This window comes from Meleagris gallopavo, chromosome 3 (assembly GCF_000146605.3).
Source record: "Meleagris gallopavo isolate NT-WF06-2002-E0010 breed Aviagen turkey brand Nicholas breeding stock chromosome 3, Turkey_5.1, whole genome shotgun sequence".
In the NCBI taxonomy this organism is placed as follows: Eukaryota; Metazoa; Chordata; class Aves; order Galliformes; family Phasianidae; genus Meleagris; species Meleagris gallopavo.
In genome coordinates this window covers 12,250,837-12,272,286 of record NC_015013.2, presented here as the reverse complement: position 1 = coordinate 12,272,286, position 21,450 = coordinate 12,250,837, and the positions used below count along the sequence as shown (strand labels likewise).

Sequence of the window (21,450 nt, the reverse complement as noted above, 5' to 3'; positions counted from 1 at the left end):
GCTTGACACAGTGTAAAGAGAATCTCTGTGGCAGACTAATTATCTTTGCAGGCTGTACAATCCTGTAGAGTTTTCTTCTGCACAGTAGCATCAGAAACTTCAGCTGGTGACTCTCTGGCTGAATACACTTTCTATTTTCTATTGTTCTGCTCAGGGCAACCAAGTAAGAATTCTGGGGCCCAAAGCTTTGGTGGAAGAGACCAAAACCATTATATAAAGAAAGGAGGCTATGAAACAGAAGAGGACTCCACAGAAGGTTGCAATACCTATGCAGACACACGCCCACTTGCAATGGGTAAACTCACATAAGCAGTTATAAGCGAACACTTCAATTATGGTGGAGGGTGGGCCTGAAACCAAATTCAAGCCCTTGATCTGAATCAAACAGAGCATGGACCAACCTTGGTTTTTTGTTTTTGTGTTTTTTTTTGTTTTGTTTTTTTTTTTTTTTTTTTTTTTTTGAATGGGACCTTTTCTGGCAAACTACTCCAACACAACACAGACTCTCTCAGGTTCACAATGGAATTTTTTTTTATATATATCCCAATAAAAATTTTCAGTTGCAATGACTCTCTTAAAAAAATTTAAAAAGCCTAACTACAAAGCAACCAAGAAAAACGTACATACTTCAATGAGAAGTGAAAAATCCAAACTACTTAAATTTCATCTGAATATCCTACTGGTAAGAGCTGTCCTTGGAAGGGAAGATCTTTCTTCACAGCCAAGATCATGAAGAGCATTTGGAGTCAACCACAGCAGGACAGCAGAGATTAGGTTTGATGCTATTATGCTTCAGCAACAACTTTGCCTACATTGGTTTCTTTCATTCTAGCAAGACCTCTAGGGTCACTAAGAAAAAGGGTTAATGAAGTTTCACTGATATTATATACAGTGTGATGGGGGGGGGAATACAAAAGAAGATTTCATGTCTTCAATAATAGTTTTATTTTTTGATGAAGAATTCTTGCTAGGAATTACAGAACCACAGAATTGTAGGGGCTGGAAGGGACCACCTAGTCCAACCTCACTGCCATAGTGGGATTATATCACCGAAGGCAAGAGAAGCAAAGGAAAAAAAGTAAAACTCTCTTGGGTACTGTACTGTCTACTACAAAGAAGTGCGAAGAACAAACTGTTGTGTATTCCAGTCAGGTTCTTTTCCCCACGACACAGTCTCAGAACACAAAAACAAATACTGTAGAGCTTAATACTCCACAGAGTGAGGATACTGCAGTATCTATAACCCATAAGGATTTAACATCTACGATAGGAAGTGAATAAAATTTTATGAAGATTTGTACAGCAAGTCCCAGGATATATTTAGGCAATACTTTTCCAGAGCCATAATAAAAAGGAGGAAGTGATGTATTTTTCCTCAGGTGGTGTACTACCCGTTTATCACAAACAGCAAAGGAAGCACAAGCACACAGAGCTCCCTGGAGTGCATCCCAGCGACACATTCAGGGCTGGCAGCACCGCACGTGCACCCTCTGAAGGCACAGCCTCTGGAGAGGGCTTCCATATATTTTGGCAACAAGTTTACCAGGCATCTCCCCTAGACATTATGAGTACACAGACTTTTCTCACAGGCTTTCCTTCAAGATTCTCTCAGATTTTATCCCCCTTGAAATACTCAAAAACACACGAACAAAAACTACACAGAATCAAGAAGCCTTGATAAGAAGACATCGGGCTCCTCATCTCACATATTCCTGCTGCACTTCACAATCCAAGGCAGGGACAAGAGACCTCTTAGCTGCAAGTAGCAGGGGAATTTTTGGAATAGTTCTAGACAGGAAAAGTGTAGAATCTCCTAGTGAACTTAGCATTGCTTCGTACCAACCTAAAGAGATAGCTGTAAAGATCCCTACTTTGTTATTAAAACACAGGCTGAAGCTTTTTTCAAAGGGTATGATTCAGAACTGTTTGCTTGTAGGAAAGCAGGATGCCCCAGAACAGCTATATACTCCAGAACAAATATACTCTGTAAATATACATTTGGATGGGGTATAAAGGTATACTCACGCAATGCGTACAGGGAGAGGACTATTCCAGCCAGGCAAAACCCCTCAAAAAACCTGAGTGTGCTGAACATTGTCACATTCACTGAGAGTGCCACAGTCAGTCCAAATATCAAAATGAATATGACAGAGAAGAGCAGTATGGGCCGTCGACCAACCCTAAAAATAAGAAAGGAAGTAGAGAGAAATAGAGTTAAAAACCAGGGTGGACATAATATTCCAGTATTACAAAGAGCACAAATCATACAATGCCTTCTAAATATTCCCACTCATTTTTAGTTCTTGTTCCATTTTCCCCACCCTCCTGCTTACTAAAAACCACTTGATTCTTCAGTCAGCTTTGCATTGACAGATTAACTTCAGGTGGGATTAAGCAGGGTCACCATGTGATTCGTTACTTCTTGACTAAGACATCAGTTGACCAATTGCACAACTCCAACAGTGAACAAGGAAACTTCTAGGAACTACAACAGAACCATAAACAAATATCTTAGAGATCAAAAACAGCTTCTCAGAGCTTTCAGTAGCAGATGAGATGGGTTTATATTATATATGTTACATGATAGCATATATTATTTCCCTACAGCCACAGAGCTTATTGCAAAGGTCTCTTCTTCCCAACAGACATGCTTTCCAGCCTCCTTTGCAAGAGAGGCACGCTCAAAAGATCACATTTCTTAGTCTCATTATTAAGGACAAGCCTAAGAAACAGGGACTGAATGTAAGAACAGGGCTCGTGCTGCTTCCCTTATCCTCAGGCAGCTGATAGTAACGCTTGCAGAAAAGCGGTGAGCTCCACTCTTTTATTCACGTCACATCCCCACAGTGGCTGAAAAAACCCACAAAACTAGCCGAGGAGGGAGAAGAGGAAAAAGAAACCACTCCAAAGCAGACACTGGCAACTGAGATGTAAGTATTTGCAGCCCTCCTCGGCAGAGATTTTCAGCTGCAGGTGCCGATAAGGAACTATGCTGCTACCAAACACAGGGCACCTGCTGCAGAAGTCAGCTCCTATGCAAAGCCTCATATTCCTTTTATGTCTCACATGCTCACTGTTCATAATTCCCCTTCCACCCCTCCCCCTTCCTGTGCAAGGCTGGTAATATGAAGCACCAGAGCACGCTGCTATTTTTAAGCAAAAATTGGATCGTTATGTGGAGATTTCCAAAATTTTTCAACTTGTCAACTCCCACAAGTTTTCCAGTGGAACTGAGGATTTCTTTCAGTCAGCTCCATATGCCATTTCCACAAAGAATATATGAACTTGCTTTTCGTAGGCAGCTTTCACAGACGCATTCAAAGCAGACTGTCAGCTGCAAGCCAGCTATCTGGCTGAGTGTCAGCGCAATAAAGAGCACATAAACATCACTACCTAATCCAGTTTCACATACTGAAGTGTTTCGAGTCAATTATTTGATTGTTACCAGCAGCTGTAAAGTGTATTTCATACATGCAGTCACAACTAAAACTTTGGATTTTGCTTTAAAATGGAACAAGATCAATGAAATAGAGGACAAAGGGATGGAAAGGAGATATTGTATTTGATGCCTTTGGAAACTGGAAAAGCGAACCAGTAATTGTATCATCACTTACACTTTTTCAAAGTACACCGGAGATGATGATATTAGTCAGGTTTTTGGGTTTTGATTTCTTTTTCCCAGCTGCAGCATGAACTGCAGGGTACTTCAAAACTTAACTCACTGGCACCAAACATTCCATGTTTATAAAACGTTGGTCATCCTGTGTGGAGCCAGGAGCTGGGACTCGAGGATCCGTATGGGTCCCTTCCAACTCAACATATTCTATCCTCTGAAAGCAGCAAAGTGCCAGGGGGCAGGCTGGAGACTACAAGGTCAGAGCAGATGGTTCTTCATTAGGGTGCAAATACAGCTAGTCAGAGATGAGCCTCAGAGTGAGAACAAAGCTTTTCTCCCCCCTCAGAGATACGCAGTGTGCTGGGAACATGGTGGACACGGTGGCAGCTGCTGACACCTGTGCTTTACATTTTGTGTTTATGGGGCACACAGCACTTGGGCAGGGAGGGAAAGTACCTCATACCAAACCTTGAATACGAAAACCACGAACTCTGTGTTATTGGTGATGTGCACAGAATTTCACAGCCTGGTTTTCGTAACAGTCAAGCTGCAATTCATACTAATTAGTATTTGTGGAAGCGTTTTATAGATGAAAGGCATTAGGCAAGCCCTCAGAATTAGGAGTTTAATTCTCATCACAAGCCTGACCTGCCATTTCCTGATGCTGATTAAAAAAGGCTCCATGCTTCACAGACATCAGTTCCCTTCCTCCCCTCCTCCCATCCTCTTTACTTGAGGTTACCCATCATTAGGGCTTGGAATTTCTCCTACCATTATACAAATTATGCAAATGAACATTTGCTGCTAACAAAGAATCGGGAAATCCTTCTGGGCTTCTGAAAGCCCCAAGCCCCTTAGTACCCACTCCCAGAGACAAAGCTAGCATTTCTCCTCATCCCAAAATTTATTTCATTTATCATAAAAAAAAAAAACAGAACTGCAGGGCAGCTATCAGCCACATTGCTGGTGATCCAGCAGCGTTTTGACAGGATGCTGTCTTAAGAGTATATAAAGCCTTTTATGTGTAGACAGAGTTATTTGACTAGCACTACATGGAAATGCTTGTGAGAGATTAAACCATACACAATCACCCTTGTAAAACAGCCCTGGGATGCTATCCTGCTGCCATCCACACTACTTCAGAGAGAGATTTCCATGCCACAACAGTCTCAGCCTACACCGCATATTATTATCTCTATCAGATGATAAATGCTGCCTACACAGGTAAGTAACTAGGAATACAAGCAACCACAGGCTCCTGATCAACCTGCAACCTACGCAGAGTGATATGCAAATGCATCAAACAGATACTTCCAGTGTCACCAGAGGTGCAGGGCAAAGGCAAATATTTTGAGGACAGGACCTTATGCATGTGCCTTGCCACCCTTGAGAAGACTGGTCCTTCAGCCAATCTAATCATCCTTTGCCATTCTTTGCAGGCTCTCTCAGTTTTGGGATTTGAATTGACACAAAAGCTCCAAGGAGTACCAGAGCAGGGCAGGAAGAGGCAGAGGCTTTCTGTCTCGATGCCACACAGCCACCAAGGGTGCCTGTTCCAGAGGGACCCTTCCACAGAAACCTCTCCAGCTCCTGTTCTGAGACAAGAGTGCCAGCAGCACCCTGCCCAAACAGGCAGTTTACTCAGCCTTTGGACACTGCTCATGTTTACACAGCCTAACAAGTTTGCAGATCTTCTTCCTATGGATTTATCACACACAGCTACTGAAGCTTGCACACCATCTACTGTATGTTGATCACAGACAACTCAGTCCACTTAGCAAACTGTCATAATGCATACTATGCTTTGGCCATGTGCAGCTTTAAAAAGCTTTCAAAAAGGAAAAGCAAAGCTCCAGATCTTATAGGCTCAAAACAAATAAACAACAAAAAAATTCAAAACGAAATACATACTCTACAGCCAAACAGCAATAAATCAACCAATCTAAATCCAACACCCAAAGCCTCCTCTGATTACCTGAACTGGATAGTGATATACAAGTGAAATGAGGATTTTCAAAGATTACAGCACTTCTGTATATCAATCTGGCATATCTTGCCTGCTCTTGCTTTGGATTGACTTAAAAAAAAATATTTCTCACAAGTACAATCCCCTTTGTATTTGTCTTTCCACACAACCCCCAATCTTAGAAGAAATTCAAAGAGTGATTGAATAACAAAGCAAATCCTGTTTAGGTGCTCTTTCAATAGCTCCACTGCCACTACCAAATGAAAAAGGACTATCCCAGTGCAGGACTACCTTGCTGCATTAGTTACCTTAGATGGCAATGATGGGGGCAGAAGAGGAGCACAGGGATCAGCTCTGGTGGCAGCAGCCAGAGCAACGCAATGCTTGCAAAAGGGCAAGGGGTGCACTCATCTCCCCCAGTTACCAAATTACCCTTTTCTCCATCGCATTACTTCTGTCAAACTGTTTGTCCTTAAACTCTCTTAATCTCACTGTAGGGAAAACACAGAAAAAGAACGTGGTAGAGCAAACTACACACTGAGGAAAAAAATGGATGGCAGAACTGGGCAATCCTTTCTCAGAGAACTATTAAATCTGCTTACTGCATCTCTCCCTTAAAGCCAGTGCTTTAGGCAACAAGTTATTCACTTACTTGTGACTTGTCAATTAAAGCAGCATTTCCCTAGCTTGGCAGTAAGTCTGCTTCCTCCATACAAACTCCTATTTTGGAAAAACAAATGAGAACTCTCATCTGTTTCCCCGCTATACTTTCTACATATTGTTACAGCCCTGTTTTACTGTGGCATTTTAATCAAATTCAATTGTATTTCACCATGCCCATTCCCTGCTTCACTGAGAAGTCATAATTCCTCTCTTGCCTAAAAACATTTAATGACTGTTCAAGAAGAAAGACGTAGTTTTGCTATAGAAGTTTGAGACGCATTGCTGCACAGCTGCAGGGAGCCTTTTCTCTACTCGTTGACTGACGAGCCATCGCTGGGGCTTTTTAGAATTTCTGTAATAAGCAACTCCTTCCTTTCCTGGTTTAGCAAACAGTGGAATAGTTAACTTGGGGCCATCTAAAGCACTGACACTGGCAACTGTGCTGGAAGCCACTGAAATGACTGGGACAGCATCACAGCTATTGTTTCAAATTCAGCAAGTTGCCATTTAAATCACTTGAATCAGGGCTTTAATTTTCTTCCCCTTCTCCTGCACTACAAGACCCTTTTTTTGCATGAAAACTGAACTTTCTGAACAACTAGGGAACCTCATAATGTTTTCAGTACTGTAATTTAAGAACTGCATTTTGTGTTTAAATCTAATAGCCCAATATCAACAGCACATAAGTCTGAGATTCCTTAACACTAATTCAGAATGTTTGCTTAACAACGACTTTAAAAATGGACCAATTGAAAGGTTTGCAACAGTCTTTTACCATTCTTAAAAGTCACTGTACAAGCACATGCTTGACATTACACAACTCTCTTATATTCAGTCAAATCACTGCTGCTCTCAACTTCTTTTTACCTTACCTCCTAGTTCAGAAGAAGAAAAAAAACCCTAGACCTAAGGCTTCACTTACATGATTAGCAAATACATAGTTCTGCACCAGCTCTACAGCTATAATAAATTGTGCCAGCAGGAAATAACTAAGTCAACTATCAAATAGCTTATTTTCTTGTTATTTACCTTGGAGCACATTACTCAGTTCAAGCAATTAACACACAGTTTTAAACTGTTCGTCACGTTCTTTTCAGAACATGAAAATCATTAAGCATTATTATCTACTTCTTTATGAAGTAGATAAAAATCTAAGCAATATTTAATACTGACATTAATTAATTGATACACTGCATTAAAAGATATTGCACTTACCAGTCAGCTATACATCCTGTTATCAAGTGGCCGAAGATTAATCCTACAAGTAGGGAGAATTTTGCAATGTGGACTTTCCAGGCAGAATCACAAACAAGATCCCACTGGAAGAAAGACAGATAAAACAAAATAAGTTGTGAAATTCTCAAATGCTTTTGAAGATACTAACACTGAAATAGACTGTTTTTCAAGCTTCATTCCTAACATGAGTGATGGAAATTTATGCAGTTCTGTGAAACAGCAAGGGAAAGTTTTCCACCTCAAATCAAGCCCCAAATCCCATGAAGTTCACATAAAGATTAATTTGAGTAAGTTTAACCAGGCCCTTATTTACAGAATGGGAGCACCTAGCACAGAAATCTCTTCCCTCCTTAGGCCACTTTTGTTTAAACACTATGGGGCACAACTGGCACTACTGATGTAATTAGGGCACACCACCATAACGTCCCCAAACACCTACTGCTAGACAACCTAGAAGGATATTCTGCTACTGACTTATATGGGATAAGTCAGTTGGATACAGCAGGAAAAGTAGCTCCTTTGCCACAAAATCCCAGTGGCTTCTGGTTTCAGGCTCCCATAGGCAAAATGGAAAGATGTTTCTGCTGTCAGAAAAACATCCTGAGATGCGGAAGGTGACAAAGACTAATGATATGTCCTGTCAGACCAGCTTTTCATATTGAGCCAGAGAGCCTTAGTAAAGCAGCCTCCATCACAGCTCACAAATCAGACAGGAGCCAAACTTTCATTCCAGAGCTACCCCTAATACCAAAAACACCCTTTTCATCCAAAAGAGCAGCAAATGGACCACTCTGTGAAGCTGTTAGGGCATGCCCACCTTTCTATGAGAAAGATGGTAAAAATAAAGGTCCCTTAGCTTCCCTAACCTTCAAGATGTTTTCCTCTCAGGCTCAGACTAAGCCTCAGAAAAGTCAGACTGCATTCCTGGCTTTAGCCCAACATCCTTATTGCTCTCAGACAGGCAACTTAGTCTTTCTTGGGTGTACAGTGCGGACAGCCTTATTGTATCCTTGAATAAATGTAGGAAGGCATGTTTGCTCGCGGTTTGTAAAGTGTTCAAATATTGATGGTAACAGTAGCCATACACATTTAATAAAAAATAAGTACAGCCAACCTTGGAGGATCAGATACTCCAGAATTAAAACTTCACAGAATAAACAGCTGCTTGCATATAATATAATTGTAGTGGCTGTCCCAAAAATACTAACTGAAATCTAACGGCCAATCATGCAAACTAAAAACATGAATTTGTTCTCAAAAGTCAGATGCAACTTCAAAACAAACCTTCCCTCAAAAGAGCTCAATTAGGTGCACTGCAGCATTAGGCATTTTCATGACATACAGTTCTGACTCATCCATTTGGTTCAACATCACAGAAGATATCCTCCCCAAAATGTACCATCTCACCAAGAAGCATAGCACTTCTGTGGCTAAAAGAAACACGCCAGCTTTCTGCAGACACTTAGGCTCAGGCTTTTGTTTTCATTAAATATTTTTGGAGTTTGTCACTACACTGGCTTGTCTGATTCTCTACACCATTCTGCAAGCCGCATATTGAAGGTACACAAAGCAACCAGAAACAAATGCTATGTGTATTTTTTTCCCCACCAAATAGCTACTGGCTATCTACAGCAAGCAGTTCTGCAAGGCAGTGAGAACTGCTCTTCGAAGCTCTTGACATCTTCAAAGTATTTTAGTAGGAATTAAATTTCTTCCACTTAATATCTGCAGTTATTAAGAATCAATTTTTAGTTTGCAGCAAAAGCGTCCAGGCAAGCTGCAAACAAAACCACACTTAGGAGGTACCTCTGAGTTCCATGCAAACTTTCAGAAGTCACTGGGCTTATTTTTACAATCCAGAAGGTCTGTATAACTCTTAGAAATGAGAAACCCCTTAAATGTAGATTATAAATTAAAGGTACTAAAGATAGCTATGTTTATACACAAGCACTTCCTAAAGACAATCTCCGTAAGTTGCCCATCTTTATTTTGTTACTGTCAGATGAGCAGTAACACCACAAAAAGAACCCGAGGCCCATTTACCTACAGGGCCTACCGCTGCCAGCCACAATGGCTGGCCACCACCAGAGCCCAGACAGGGAACGCAACATGCCAGGCCAGGCAGAGGTGAAGGTTCATGGCTGGAGGAGACCAAGCCTCACAAAGGGCTGTTGTGAAATTCCAGGCCAGGACAACAAGCCAGACACTAAATTGTCCACTTTAGCACATAGAGCAGGAGTTTAAAAACAGAAGAAAGGTTAAACTCTCAGCAAGTCCTTCAGTAATGCCCGGAGTGCACTTTCTGATAAGCTATCCAAGAACCACGTGTCTGTTTGCTTTCAAGGCTCTTGCCCAACTCCTCAGCCACACTCGGAAAGCAAAAACATCTATTTCCATGCCAATCCCATGGTTGGCCACTCGCTGCCTTCTGAAGGTTCTCTCTGCAGCCCAGTGTAAGTCAATTGAGAACAGAAATATCTGTTTCTGGACATCACAGACACCATCTGAAACATCATGGACATCTGTCCACAAGAGCAGCATAATGTGGCACAGACAGATGCAGCCATCAAGGCTGCCTATACAGTGCGACCTTCTACAAGTACCAGTGGTTTTGTCCTGTAAAAAGGACAGTCAGGTTTGCTCCACAAAGAAAGCAAGCACAAACTCCCACGTCACTGCACACTGGGAAAGGCAGTTCAAATGGCACTCCAAGTAAACGTGCACCAGAATACTATTTTGGCCAGAGACTAGACACTAATCTCCTATCACCTCTTACAAAAGGCAGACTAATGTGTGTTTCAAGCAGGGAGACCAGTAAATCCTGTAGCTGCTCTGGCAGAAACCCATGGCCTCTCCCCCATTTGGGAGTTACCAGTCTGCAGCCTGAAGGAAGGGCGCTGGTAAATTCACAGTGAACCCTGGGTTTTTCTATCTTCCATCCAGCTTCACAGTGCAAAAGATCTGATAAAGTGATATGCTGAGGCAGCAGGTTATGCTTTAAAAACACCCAGAGCTATATAAAACATGGCAAGGGATCTTACAAGAAAAAAAAAAGTAACTTCTGTAACAATATACAGAATCTCACCTGAGCAGACATGCAATACATTGCAAGTGTTTTTTACATGCTGACAGCACTTTTTGTCAAAGCCTAAGGAGTCACACCTTTAGCATCCTAATGTTTAAAGGATCTCAGCGAGTCACCACCCATGCCGAAAGTCACTCAGCTTCAAAAGCCAGAATTCAAGCCCGAGGACTGTTAGAAACACACTTCAGAAGACACGTGGCAAAAATTAATGCACCTCAAATGTAACCATCCCATATCTTCCTTACATGAGATGGAAGTCTGAATAGGACTCACACAGCAAGCCCAGATTTGTTGTGAAATTAAGGCAATAGTTTTATGTAAAATGCAACTGTAAAACCTTTTCCTTGCCTGTTTCCTTAGTCTCTGGACAAGAGGTGCCACCCTGGGATCCCCAGCCTCTAAATGTTACCTATGCCACAGCCAGCTGGGGCAACCCCAGCTGGCAAGAAGCCCCATGCTGCTACGTTGCATGGCAGTTTGGAAACAAGAATCAATTACATGTCACTGACACCTATTCGTGATTTATCACTTTATTACTAGACCTTGGTGGTTTTCCCTACATGGCTCTGGAACCCATCTTTTCTCTCCATTTCTATGTAAGCACCTTGTATAGTGAGAGTGTATGATGCCTTTGCATTCTCACAGTATTTTTCCCAAAAATCTGAACGACAAATTCAGTAAAATAAATAAATAAAAAATAAATAAATAAAACAAGCTACATAGAAAATAAGAATTAAAAAAAAAAGTGATGTTTTTCATACCCTATATATAACAAAAAGCAAAACAACCTCCAGGTCCTTACTGATGGAGGAAAAACTTCAAGTCAGTAGACTAAAGTACAACCAGAAAAACAGCAAATATACTCTCCCCCTCCTCCCCCCCCACCCCCCAAAAAAAAACAGTCTAAAAAACGCAACTCAACCAAAAAGTAGAACAGTCAGTCCTTCTACCATACTACTAATGCCTTTTCCCAGTAACTCAATTGCTGGAGTAGTGCTCACAGTCACAACCACTGTAGAGGACAGTGACAAGAAGTTCCTATGGGCCGCCACAGGACAACTCTCCTCTCCTTTCTCTCTCAGTCTCCAACCAGAAGTAACAACCTGGCCGTGTTTTAACGTTAAAGTTTGAGAAAACATACAAGATCCAGAAAACATCACAATGCTCAGCTCTATAGAAAGTAACCCTGCAGCTCTGTCACAGAAGAGGCTGCCGGAGAAGCCACCCAGAGACACACCAGAGACCAGACTGCAGCACAGAGTTGGTTTTACTGACAGACATTCTTGAACAAAAAAACCCACCAGAAGAACAACAAATCAAGACAAAAATTACAACAGGGGCAGCTCTGTCATACTTCCAGCCTCTCCTTCCTGCCAGCAGTAGCAACAAAAGAGCATTTAATCTTTTTAATCTTCAAGGCTCAGGGTAGCAATGCTTCTCTGTTGAGCACACAGCCGGGCAAAACATTCCCTGATCTTCGAATGTACTTCAAGCATCAATAAATTGTTCTTGGGAACACCTGGCATTTTTGATCACCAATACAGCCAGCTGTGTGTAAGTATATTATATATAATGTCACATTTCAAAATGGTGATTTGAGGTTTAAAATATAAGCCAAATAATCCCGAAAGGCTTCAGAAAAAGGGACAACAATAAATTCCTTTTTCTTTGACCAGCCACATTCAGAAGCAATAGTCTCCAAAATAAGTCTTTCCCACTGATGAGAGGAAATCCCTGCAAGAGGCCTATGTTCTTATCAGGTACAACTGATTTACCTGGAATATGAGAGTCAAGAAAAAAAAAAAAAAACAACCAACAAGAAGGCAGCCAGCAAACCACTACTGAAAGCGTTTGTTGTATGTTTGCTTTCAAGAGCTACTCAAAGAAACATGCACCTCCTATACTGGAATGCCTGAACCCAGAACACCAGGCTTTCAAGATGCTTCCTTCCTGCACGACACTAGACTTCCAAGCACCCCATATACTTAACTTCCTTCAACTTCACCCTAAGTGGATGCTTTTGTTAAATAAATAAATGTTAAAATAAATGCTTCTTCTAAAATCACTACTAAGCAAGTACCCACTGATATTCAGGGGGGAGTTAATAACTGCCCAAGTTTGGAAGAACTTTTACTCAGGTAGCAAGAAATTGTTCACATGGTATCAACCATTTGGGCGTAACTACTTTTGACTGCTGCCACAGGGTCAAGAGTCTGGGGGACAGAGGAAAGGGGAGAGAGAAAGAGAAGCAGGCGCGTGAGCCAGAGGACATGTGCTCAGCAGGCTTCCCAGACAGATATAATTAGACCACAAAGTGTTGCATGAAAGCAGTTTCATGTACCTATGAAAACTGTTTCCATACCTTCAAAACAGTACACAACCATTGACCTCATAAGCTTACCTAACAGTTTCTGAAGTTGTTGAAATTCATCTTTGGGATAGACAACTTCGCTGCGATATTTCTACCCTAATTTTTGAAGTGTTTTTTTTAAAGTCTGGTATTTCAGCCTCACAAATAAAGCATGCAGGCTGGGTGCCACACCACCACACATCACTACACAAACACGGATACATAAAACAACTCTCCCACCTGCTTTGCAAACTTCAGCTCCTTCACACAGAGAGAAACCTAACACATAGGGTACATTAAGATACTCTCAGCCATTGCCCTGTATAATACCTCAGGGTAAACAGGTTGGCTACTCCCTGTGATGTGATGCTGACTGCTCTTCCAGCATAGCTCTGCACCCCACTTCCACGCCTGCCAGCCAAGATGCCCCACTCACATCTGTATGCACGAATCAAATACGAAGGTATTTGATGCCTTTTTATCATGGCTCACTTGAGATAGTCTTCTCCCCATGGTGACATTGCTCCAGAAGTGGTGTGATCGAAAACAAACAAACAAATCAAGCCACAAACTTCAAATACACAAGACCATAGAAACTGACTTTGTCTCTCAGTCACTAAGTTAACTAAGTATCCAGAAAAGGCTTCTGTTTAAAATTTCACTGCTCTGCACCAAATTACTCCTTAGTTTATGCATCAGGTGAAGATGACCCTCCAATCTATCCAATAACCACTATGCCAGCAGAATCCAACAGTGAGGAGATGCAATCTGAAACACTACAAAACTAAACAGGTTTCTTCTAATCTACAGTTCCATCTTTTAAATAGGAGCAATTAGCTCTTCTGTTCCCAGCCTCGGTCCCATCTCAGATCTGTTTCTTTTCCCCACTGGAACAGGGAAGAAGGAAGTTTGCTAGGTAAATAATCATCACTAATACACTAACAATTAAAAGGTGATTTGTTAATCATATGACAGTCTTGTGAATACTCAACATGATTAAATCAGTTTTAGTAGCATCCACATACCACCCACTTCTCTATCACTTCTTTCATTTTCACTAGCAGTTCCCTTTATCCTGAGACATCCTGATCTTCTCCAGACTTCACCCTACTAAGATTAGTTGACTAACTTGTTTTCCAGCTGTTACAATTTGCTTCCCCTTTTGCCAACTCCACAATATCATCTAGCATCAAAGCACTGGGAGTCAGAAAGTCTTGCCTGCAGCTTTTGTGGACACTACATTCACATGTAGGATACTTTCACCTCCCTTCTACATCTGTGCTGCATCTTTTCTACGTATGTTCTGACATCACAGGGAAACCACTGTCACAGATCTGACTGACTTCAAACCTATGCTTTGTTTTAATACCCACAGATGTTTGCCACCCTCCAGGTGCACGGAAAGACTAGGAAAAGGACACCTCTCACTAGAACTGACTGAGACAAAAATCTCTTTTTTTTTTTTTTTACTAGTGTCCTAATGTCACACCTCAGTTTTTAGCCAACCACACTTATTCTGGAAAGGCACATTCTGGTGGGACTGACTTCATGATCCAGATAAATAGAAAACTGAACAAGTTGTCAAGTTGCTATCTTGAACAGGTCTAAGCACTGTAAATAGAAGTCAGACGTAAAGAATCCACAATGCTTTAGTTAAATATTAACATTCACTATCATCTGATTATCAAAACCAAGTTAACACTTTCAAGGCCAGTATTTTTCAGGACAATACATACTTGAAACAAACCACACAGGCCTTAAGCACTGGGAGAAAAATCTCAAAAATGCCAAGCATGGGACAAAACTCCTGAATGGGGATAAGGTAAGGAGATGAGAAAAGGAAGCCATTCCTCAGGAGAAACACTTGCTCAGTCGCTGCAGATAAAAAGATCGGATGCCTTAATTTTGACATGTAGTTATTACTGCCATGACCCTGCCCTCTCATTGTAACTCAGGTAAGAAAGACCTATCCTCAACAATATCTGTAGGTTGGACATTGTGACACTGCAGACATCCTCACAGACTTCAGCCCGTGGGCCAACAGGAGACTGGGCAGCAGCAGAGTACTGCACAGGAACACAGACAGTACTCGAGCCAAAATGAATTCCTCTAGACCCATTGCTGAGGATGAACCACCTGGTTCAGGGAACTGAACCACCTATCTGGTGCTCTGAAACAGTGCACAGGATAGCTATAAACTACATGCTGCTGAACTTACCTTACAAGCAGCATTCCTGATTTTCCTGACCCTGCTCCTCGTGTACCTAAATATGCATCCCAAGAACAAGTACCAGAAAATATTCATTTATCTGATGTTTTGTTCTTGGTGTTTCATTGGGACAATCCATATCTGGGGCTCTCCCTTAGCTGTAAATTAAATACAGAATAGAAAGCCTTAAAAAAAAAAAAACCACAGCCCCTCTATATTACATATTGAACTTTCCTCCCAAGGAGAAGATTAGAAATTTTAAAAAGAACTTTCTCTTTTACCTACAGTTGTTGATGGATAACCCTGAGACACGCAGCTACAATGCAGGAGCACAAGGGCAGGAAGGAGCAGGGGAATGGTTGTTCCAGGCAGGGACACCAGGTAGTGCAGAGGGGGACATGGATGGAAACTAGAAGGCTAATGGGGAAAACAGAACCAAAGCAACACGAAAGCTTAAATCTCTTTTGACACTTCTGAATTTAGCAGCTCTCTAGAATTTATCTGGAAAGCTTTAATTGAAGCCAATGGTTTTTAAGTGAAGGAAAACCACAAATCTCTTGCTATTCCAGATGTTACTTAATTGAAAATGGACACCTTCACAACCAGCTGGTCTGTAATTCTCATCTCAGTGTTACCATGACAAACAGCTCCAGATTAAATACTTTTCCTAAACTCCAGTTCATCCTTCCTTGACAATTTAAGAAAACTGTGAGGGCATCTTTTACAATCACACACTTGCAGCCAGAGTAAGCAGAGAGAAAACTGCTAAAGCACATTAGAAATGAAACTGCCTGAACAGTTGGTAAATACACACTGAAGCTTATAAGTCCTGCCACAACAGGTGCAGGGCTGGTGTGTGTAGACTGAGTGACTGAGATACAGGATCTACCAGGGAGTGGAAACGAAAACAAACAAAACTCCAACCTTTTCAAACACAAATACCAAACAAAAAAACAGTGGTTTCACACACTCACAGAAAACAAGGAATAGGAAAGGTCCAAAAAAAAAAAAAAAATCAGTCTGATTTCTCAAGCTGAGAATGACGTGAAGATTTTGTAACGTGGAGTTACCTTCCCAATAATGGTTATAGTTTGTGCCATTTGTAGAAGCAAAAATTTACAGTAGATTGTAATCAGGTTCCAGTATCCAAGACACTATTTTCAAGCTGATAATAAACATTAACTCTGTACACATTCCCTCTAGCACAGCAAATCCACACCAAATAGAAAACAAAGTCTATATGAGCCCTGGTGGTGGCAATATCGATCTTAATGTAGTTGGTGTTTTCTACACCAATTGCTTAAAAGTATTTTGGTGTGCACATAGCACCCCCCCAGAAGTAAATAAAAACAGTGTGTGAGCTCGCTAGGCACATATTTATCATCTAGTGAGATCACAGTTGGCTATCGCATACATCAGCATATGATAAGGCACGGTTGGCTACTGCATACGTCAGCATATGATAAGGCACTGTTTGCAGGCAGACAAAGCCAGCTCAGCACAGCTCCAACACTGGGAAACGTGGGCACTGCAACCGAAACAGCCGTCCACATCCTGCACTCTGCTCAGCCAGAACGCACATAGATTCATGCCTTGTCTTAGGATGGCATTCATTAGCAGCCCAATAAGTGGAAAGCCTCATTACATGCTCTGCTTCCCTTTTCCCCCTTCAATCCATACAAGGCAAGCATGGGCAAAGGCAATACACTAGTTTTGATGTTACTGCCTCTGGCCCAGCTACTGCACTGGGTACTGTAACTTGGGGGTTTAATAGATTTGGGGTTACTCAGCCAGGAGCCCAAAACCATGTCCAGACAGCTTTCGAGTATGTCCAAGGACGAGATTCCATAGGCACTGTGCCAAAGCTTGGTCACTCCTCCTTTTGGGAAGGACCTTGCCAGAGATCCCTGTGAATTAATAACTGTATTCTAAAAGTGCACTTGAAATGCACACCTGTCTCCTACTCCAAGACATACCAACCCACGAGCAGTGCCAAACTTATTGCTGTTATTACACGCAGATTTGTGTTGTAACCATTCAGGTTACTTGCAGTTACCCGCAGTAAACCTGTAAGACATCACTGCAGCCCAGGGCATGAGTCAACACGCAGAGCCATTTCACTTCATTAACTCAGCAACAAAAACTCAAGACGGAAAAAGAAAATGATGACTTAAAAAAAAAATAAAAATTAAAATTTCTGCCAGATTAGCAAGACAAGACAACAGAAGACCAGACCAGAAAAATGCCTTAACTGCAAGAAAGAGAAGGGGATAAAACCCGGCAGGGCACAGACATGCCCTTGCAGAGGCAAAGAGCATCACATCACTGCTTGAACTAACTCAAGTCCCCACCAAGACAGCGCTGCCCCATGCTCACAGCTGGACCACACAGGGGTTCCCCTGAATTAAGCTCCCCTTTACTAGGGAAGACAATTTGCTGGAGGCCCAGCCAAACTGGAATGAGAAAGATCAAACCAGCAGCAAGTAGGTAAAATCATGGCACGTTCCTTGTGAAGGAAGATGATTCAACCCAAATCAAGCGGGAAGCAAAGAGCCAAGAGGAACAGCACTGCAGCAAAACAAAGCATCCGGAACAGAAAAGCAGCCACAACAACAATTCCCGTGTGACCAGACATGAAATACTATTACATAATTGTTCTAGATGATTAAAAAGCAGCCTCCAACTAACCACTTGGCCCTACACTGCTGATCTGGAATGCCAGCGCGCATGGAGAGATGCTGCACTACCACCCACTGCAATTTAATCAAGCTTCAGTCACTGCCCATTGCCAGCTCTTGGTGTCCATTATACAGATTAGCATTCAAAACAACACCACACCACCACATAACAATACTGAACACAGCAGACTGGTCATCTTGGTAACAAAAGGGAAAAGCAAGAGCCATCAGCCCCATAACTACACACTGCCATGAAAACTTCACCCCAGGAGTACAGCTGGCTTTGCAGACTGATAGAAGACGCAGCCATTAAAGAGTGACAAGAAGGCTGGAAAAGTCCCCGCTAAGTACATACTCCAATTTCCTGATACACTGCACAGCAGTATATATTTAGCTGTAATTATGTTGCTTGTTATGTCAATGTTAATAATTTATTGGAATGGCCACTCTGCAAATAGCCAAAGTGAGACTCAGCTTTCTCCTTTTCAAAAAAAGAAGAAAATATTTCTTCAGCATGCATCCTCCGGACAGCAGTGAGACACAGTCCATTGACATGATTCACTTGCTAGCTTTTGGCCCAAAAGACAGTTCAGGATATATATATCACAAGTGATACGGGTGCACTCTGTTTGTAGTGATGTGACAGTGGTGATGATGCGACAAAGAACAGCTGAAAATCTTCCAAGAAGCATTTAGCATTAAGAAGCCTCACAAGAGAATTCTCCGAGAGAGATATTCTCCTAGGGATATTTACACACGAAATAGCTCAAGACCAAGATTTATGCACCAAGGCAGGGCATGAGCTCAGATCCATGATTTAATATGGCCACTGGAATTCCTGTGGTTAAATTATGCACCTGACCTCTTCGCTGTATGTATCTCAACGGCATTAAATAACGAGCAGCACGTCCTTTATTACCTCTCCCAGTTCTAATGACTGGCAGCACTATAAAAAGCAGCGCTCCCAGTGACTCACTGGAGGAGGGCAGGGCGATGGCAGCGCTAGGTGAGACAGTGCTGGCCTCCAGGGAGCATGAGGCCACCGCCGGCCCCAGCAGCCTCCTGGGTCAGAGCAGGGAGCAGCCAGACAACAAGTAAGGCTGGATCACAACTCCACGAGCCCCAAGTGTGATGTAGGGATGGGTCAGCTGAGAGAACAGGGGCAGAGACACAACACTGGATTGAGGTACCATGAGAGGAGAGGATGTGGAGACAGCGGAACTTAGAGTAATAGAATCATCAAGGTTGAAAATGGCCACTAAGATCATCTACCATCAACTCATCACATATATGCATACTAACCCATGTCCCTCAGTGCCATACCCACACGGTTCTTGAACACCTCCAGGGACAGTGACTTCACCACCTCCTTGGGCAGCCTGTTCCAATGCATTACCACAAGAACAAAGTGGCTTAGTGGCCAAACAAAAGTGCATTTTTTATTGATATACTTTTGGCTCTGTTTACGATATTTCCATATAACCCTTGGCTATTACATAGATTACTGTATATTAGACTAAGATTTAATAAAACTCTATTTAGAAAGATGAGAACATCACAATCTTTTACAGAAACTAAAGTATTTTTGAGAGGAGTTAAGGGAGATCTGAATATCTTGGGATGGGAACACCTCCTCAATCCCCAGCAAAGTCCCTTTGCACCAAGGCTGGTGGGATGCACGCAAGGAGAGTCAGCAGTGATGAGAAATGCTCCCACACCTCAGGAGTGCCTGGCGGTTTATGGGAGGAAGACAATTCAGCCATACACTGATGCTCTGCTTGGGTTTTCCTTTTTCTTTACTGTGATGAAAACAGACAGCACACCCACCCAGAAAGCCCCAAAGAGAACAAAAACACAAGCTAGGGAGGAATCCTGACCCCATAAAAACAACCTAATTCTAATTATAAGGGATTAGAAATTGAAGAGAAAAAGCTGCCAAGTTTTTGGAAGCAAACACACAACAAGAACTCCACACTGAAAAAAACTCGGAGTCTCAAAAGATGATTATTATTCTTTCTTGTAGAAAAGAAGACAGCAGGGACCACAGCTGTTTATTTATCCATTAAAATTGATCTGCCCTTTGCCGCAAGTGCTTCCAAAGAACGCTTTATTATTATTATTATTAAGAAAGCGTGCAAGATAGCAAACTAACTCTCCCTTGACCTTCTGAGGCCAACGTGACGATGACCTTCACAAGATTCCCAACATTTTGAGAAAAAAATTTCTTACAGTTTGCACTAGAAGGAAATATTTCAAGATCGTTTCCTTACACTCCAGCATCAGTGTGAAGCCCAAAAAACATACGAATCGTTCCATCTCTGGTTATAATCAGAAGAAAATCTGCTTCTCTTCTTAAATGTCAAATTTCATTATGCGCTCTAACACCACAAGCCAACCAAGTCCACCATGTGCCTGCGCTTTCCTCATGGAAGGAGTGCAGCAGGCTTGTTTGAAAACCATTCTGGATTCAAGTTTTGGAGGATTTGCTTTACTTGTTTTCCCAGTGTTGGGCACGCTTTCGAGGGACACAAAGAGAAATGATGATTTCCAACGATTAATACCAGTGCCTGCTGGCAGAGCAAAGCACGAGCACACCGGCCACCCGGTCACTGCTGCATTTCTTCCTCCCAACCAGATAAGCACAGCTAATCCCTAACACGCTTCTAAGGCAGGAAGTAATTGTGCTGAGTTTGGGGTTTTGAGCCAAAGGGAAACCACTTTCCTGGTGTAACAGCTTAAATCTGCACTTCCAAGAGCTGCAGATAACACAGCACTTTCAAGAGCTCTCTGTTAATACCACCAGGCCAATGGCAGAGCCTTCACACAGCCAAAGCACGAGCAAAACCTGAGAAGGTGAAGACATGAGGCTTCTTTTAGAAAACAGGAAGGATTCAGCCTCCCTCATCAGAATTTTTCCACTTTAGCCACTGCACGAGGGAGCAGAAAACAGAGCTTTCTACCTCAGAAGAGGTATACAACTCGCTCGAGACATTTCCTCTCTTACTACTCTATTGAAAACCATATAAAGGGTGTGACTGTAGAACGAGACGTTCACAGAACTTTGTCCGTTTCCCTGTACCATCAGTTTCCCTGTGCACCAGCCCGACTCTTGGCTCTGATAGCACACACAGAACTGAGAGGCACCCTGCCTGCGCCCTGCCCCAGCCCTCCCATGGCCACCTGTCTGGGACAGACCCACGTTCTGGGACAGACAGACACGCATGCGAACAGCGCTGAGAACGTCATCTCAAGACACGAGACTAAGACAAACCCACGCAGCAATGGGGACGGGATAAGGGGAAAGGGGGGATCGGTTCCACGGGGGTGCGAACCCGGGGACCCAACAGCCCTCCGCTCACCTTGCTGACGACGTTCTGGACGAGGCCGGCCCGGATGCGGTAGTGCCACTCGTGGCAATCGCACTCGCTGGCGTTTCCCGCAACGGGGTGGGCAGAGCGGCCGGGGGGAATATGCTGCCGTTGCCGCTGCGATTGCCGTGGCCGGGAGCCACGCTCCAGTTGCCCTGCCCGTCGGCCTGCCGGCACCAGAAGTCCGGCTGATCCAGCAGGAAAGAGTCCGAGAACTTGCTGAAGCCGATGAAGAGGGCCGGCACCCAGGTGAGCAGCACCAGGGTGCGCTGGTACCCG

At 42.7% G+C, this 21,450-nt stretch overlaps 1 protein-coding gene across 1 annotated transcript in view; it reads right to left on the bottom strand.

Moving 5' to 3' along the window:
- Nucleotides 1-21,444, bottom strand: part of SLC22A23 (solute carrier family 22 member 23) — a 99,336-nt gene extending 77,892 nt beyond the window's left edge. Inside the window, exons 1-3 of the mRNA XM_010708408.1 lie at nt 21,163-21,444; nt 7,461-7,564; nt 2,026-2,180 (exon numbers count right to left, since the gene is read on the bottom strand). Of these exons, the coding sequence (XP_010706710.1) occupies nt 2,026-2,095 (70 nt within the window). The 5' untranslated portion in view covers nt 2,096-2,180; nt 7,461-7,564; nt 21,163-21,444. The remainder of the gene's footprint in view (nt 1-2,025; nt 2,181-7,460; nt 7,565-21,162) is intronic.
- Between the last annotated feature and the right edge of the window lie 6 nt (nt 21,445-21,450).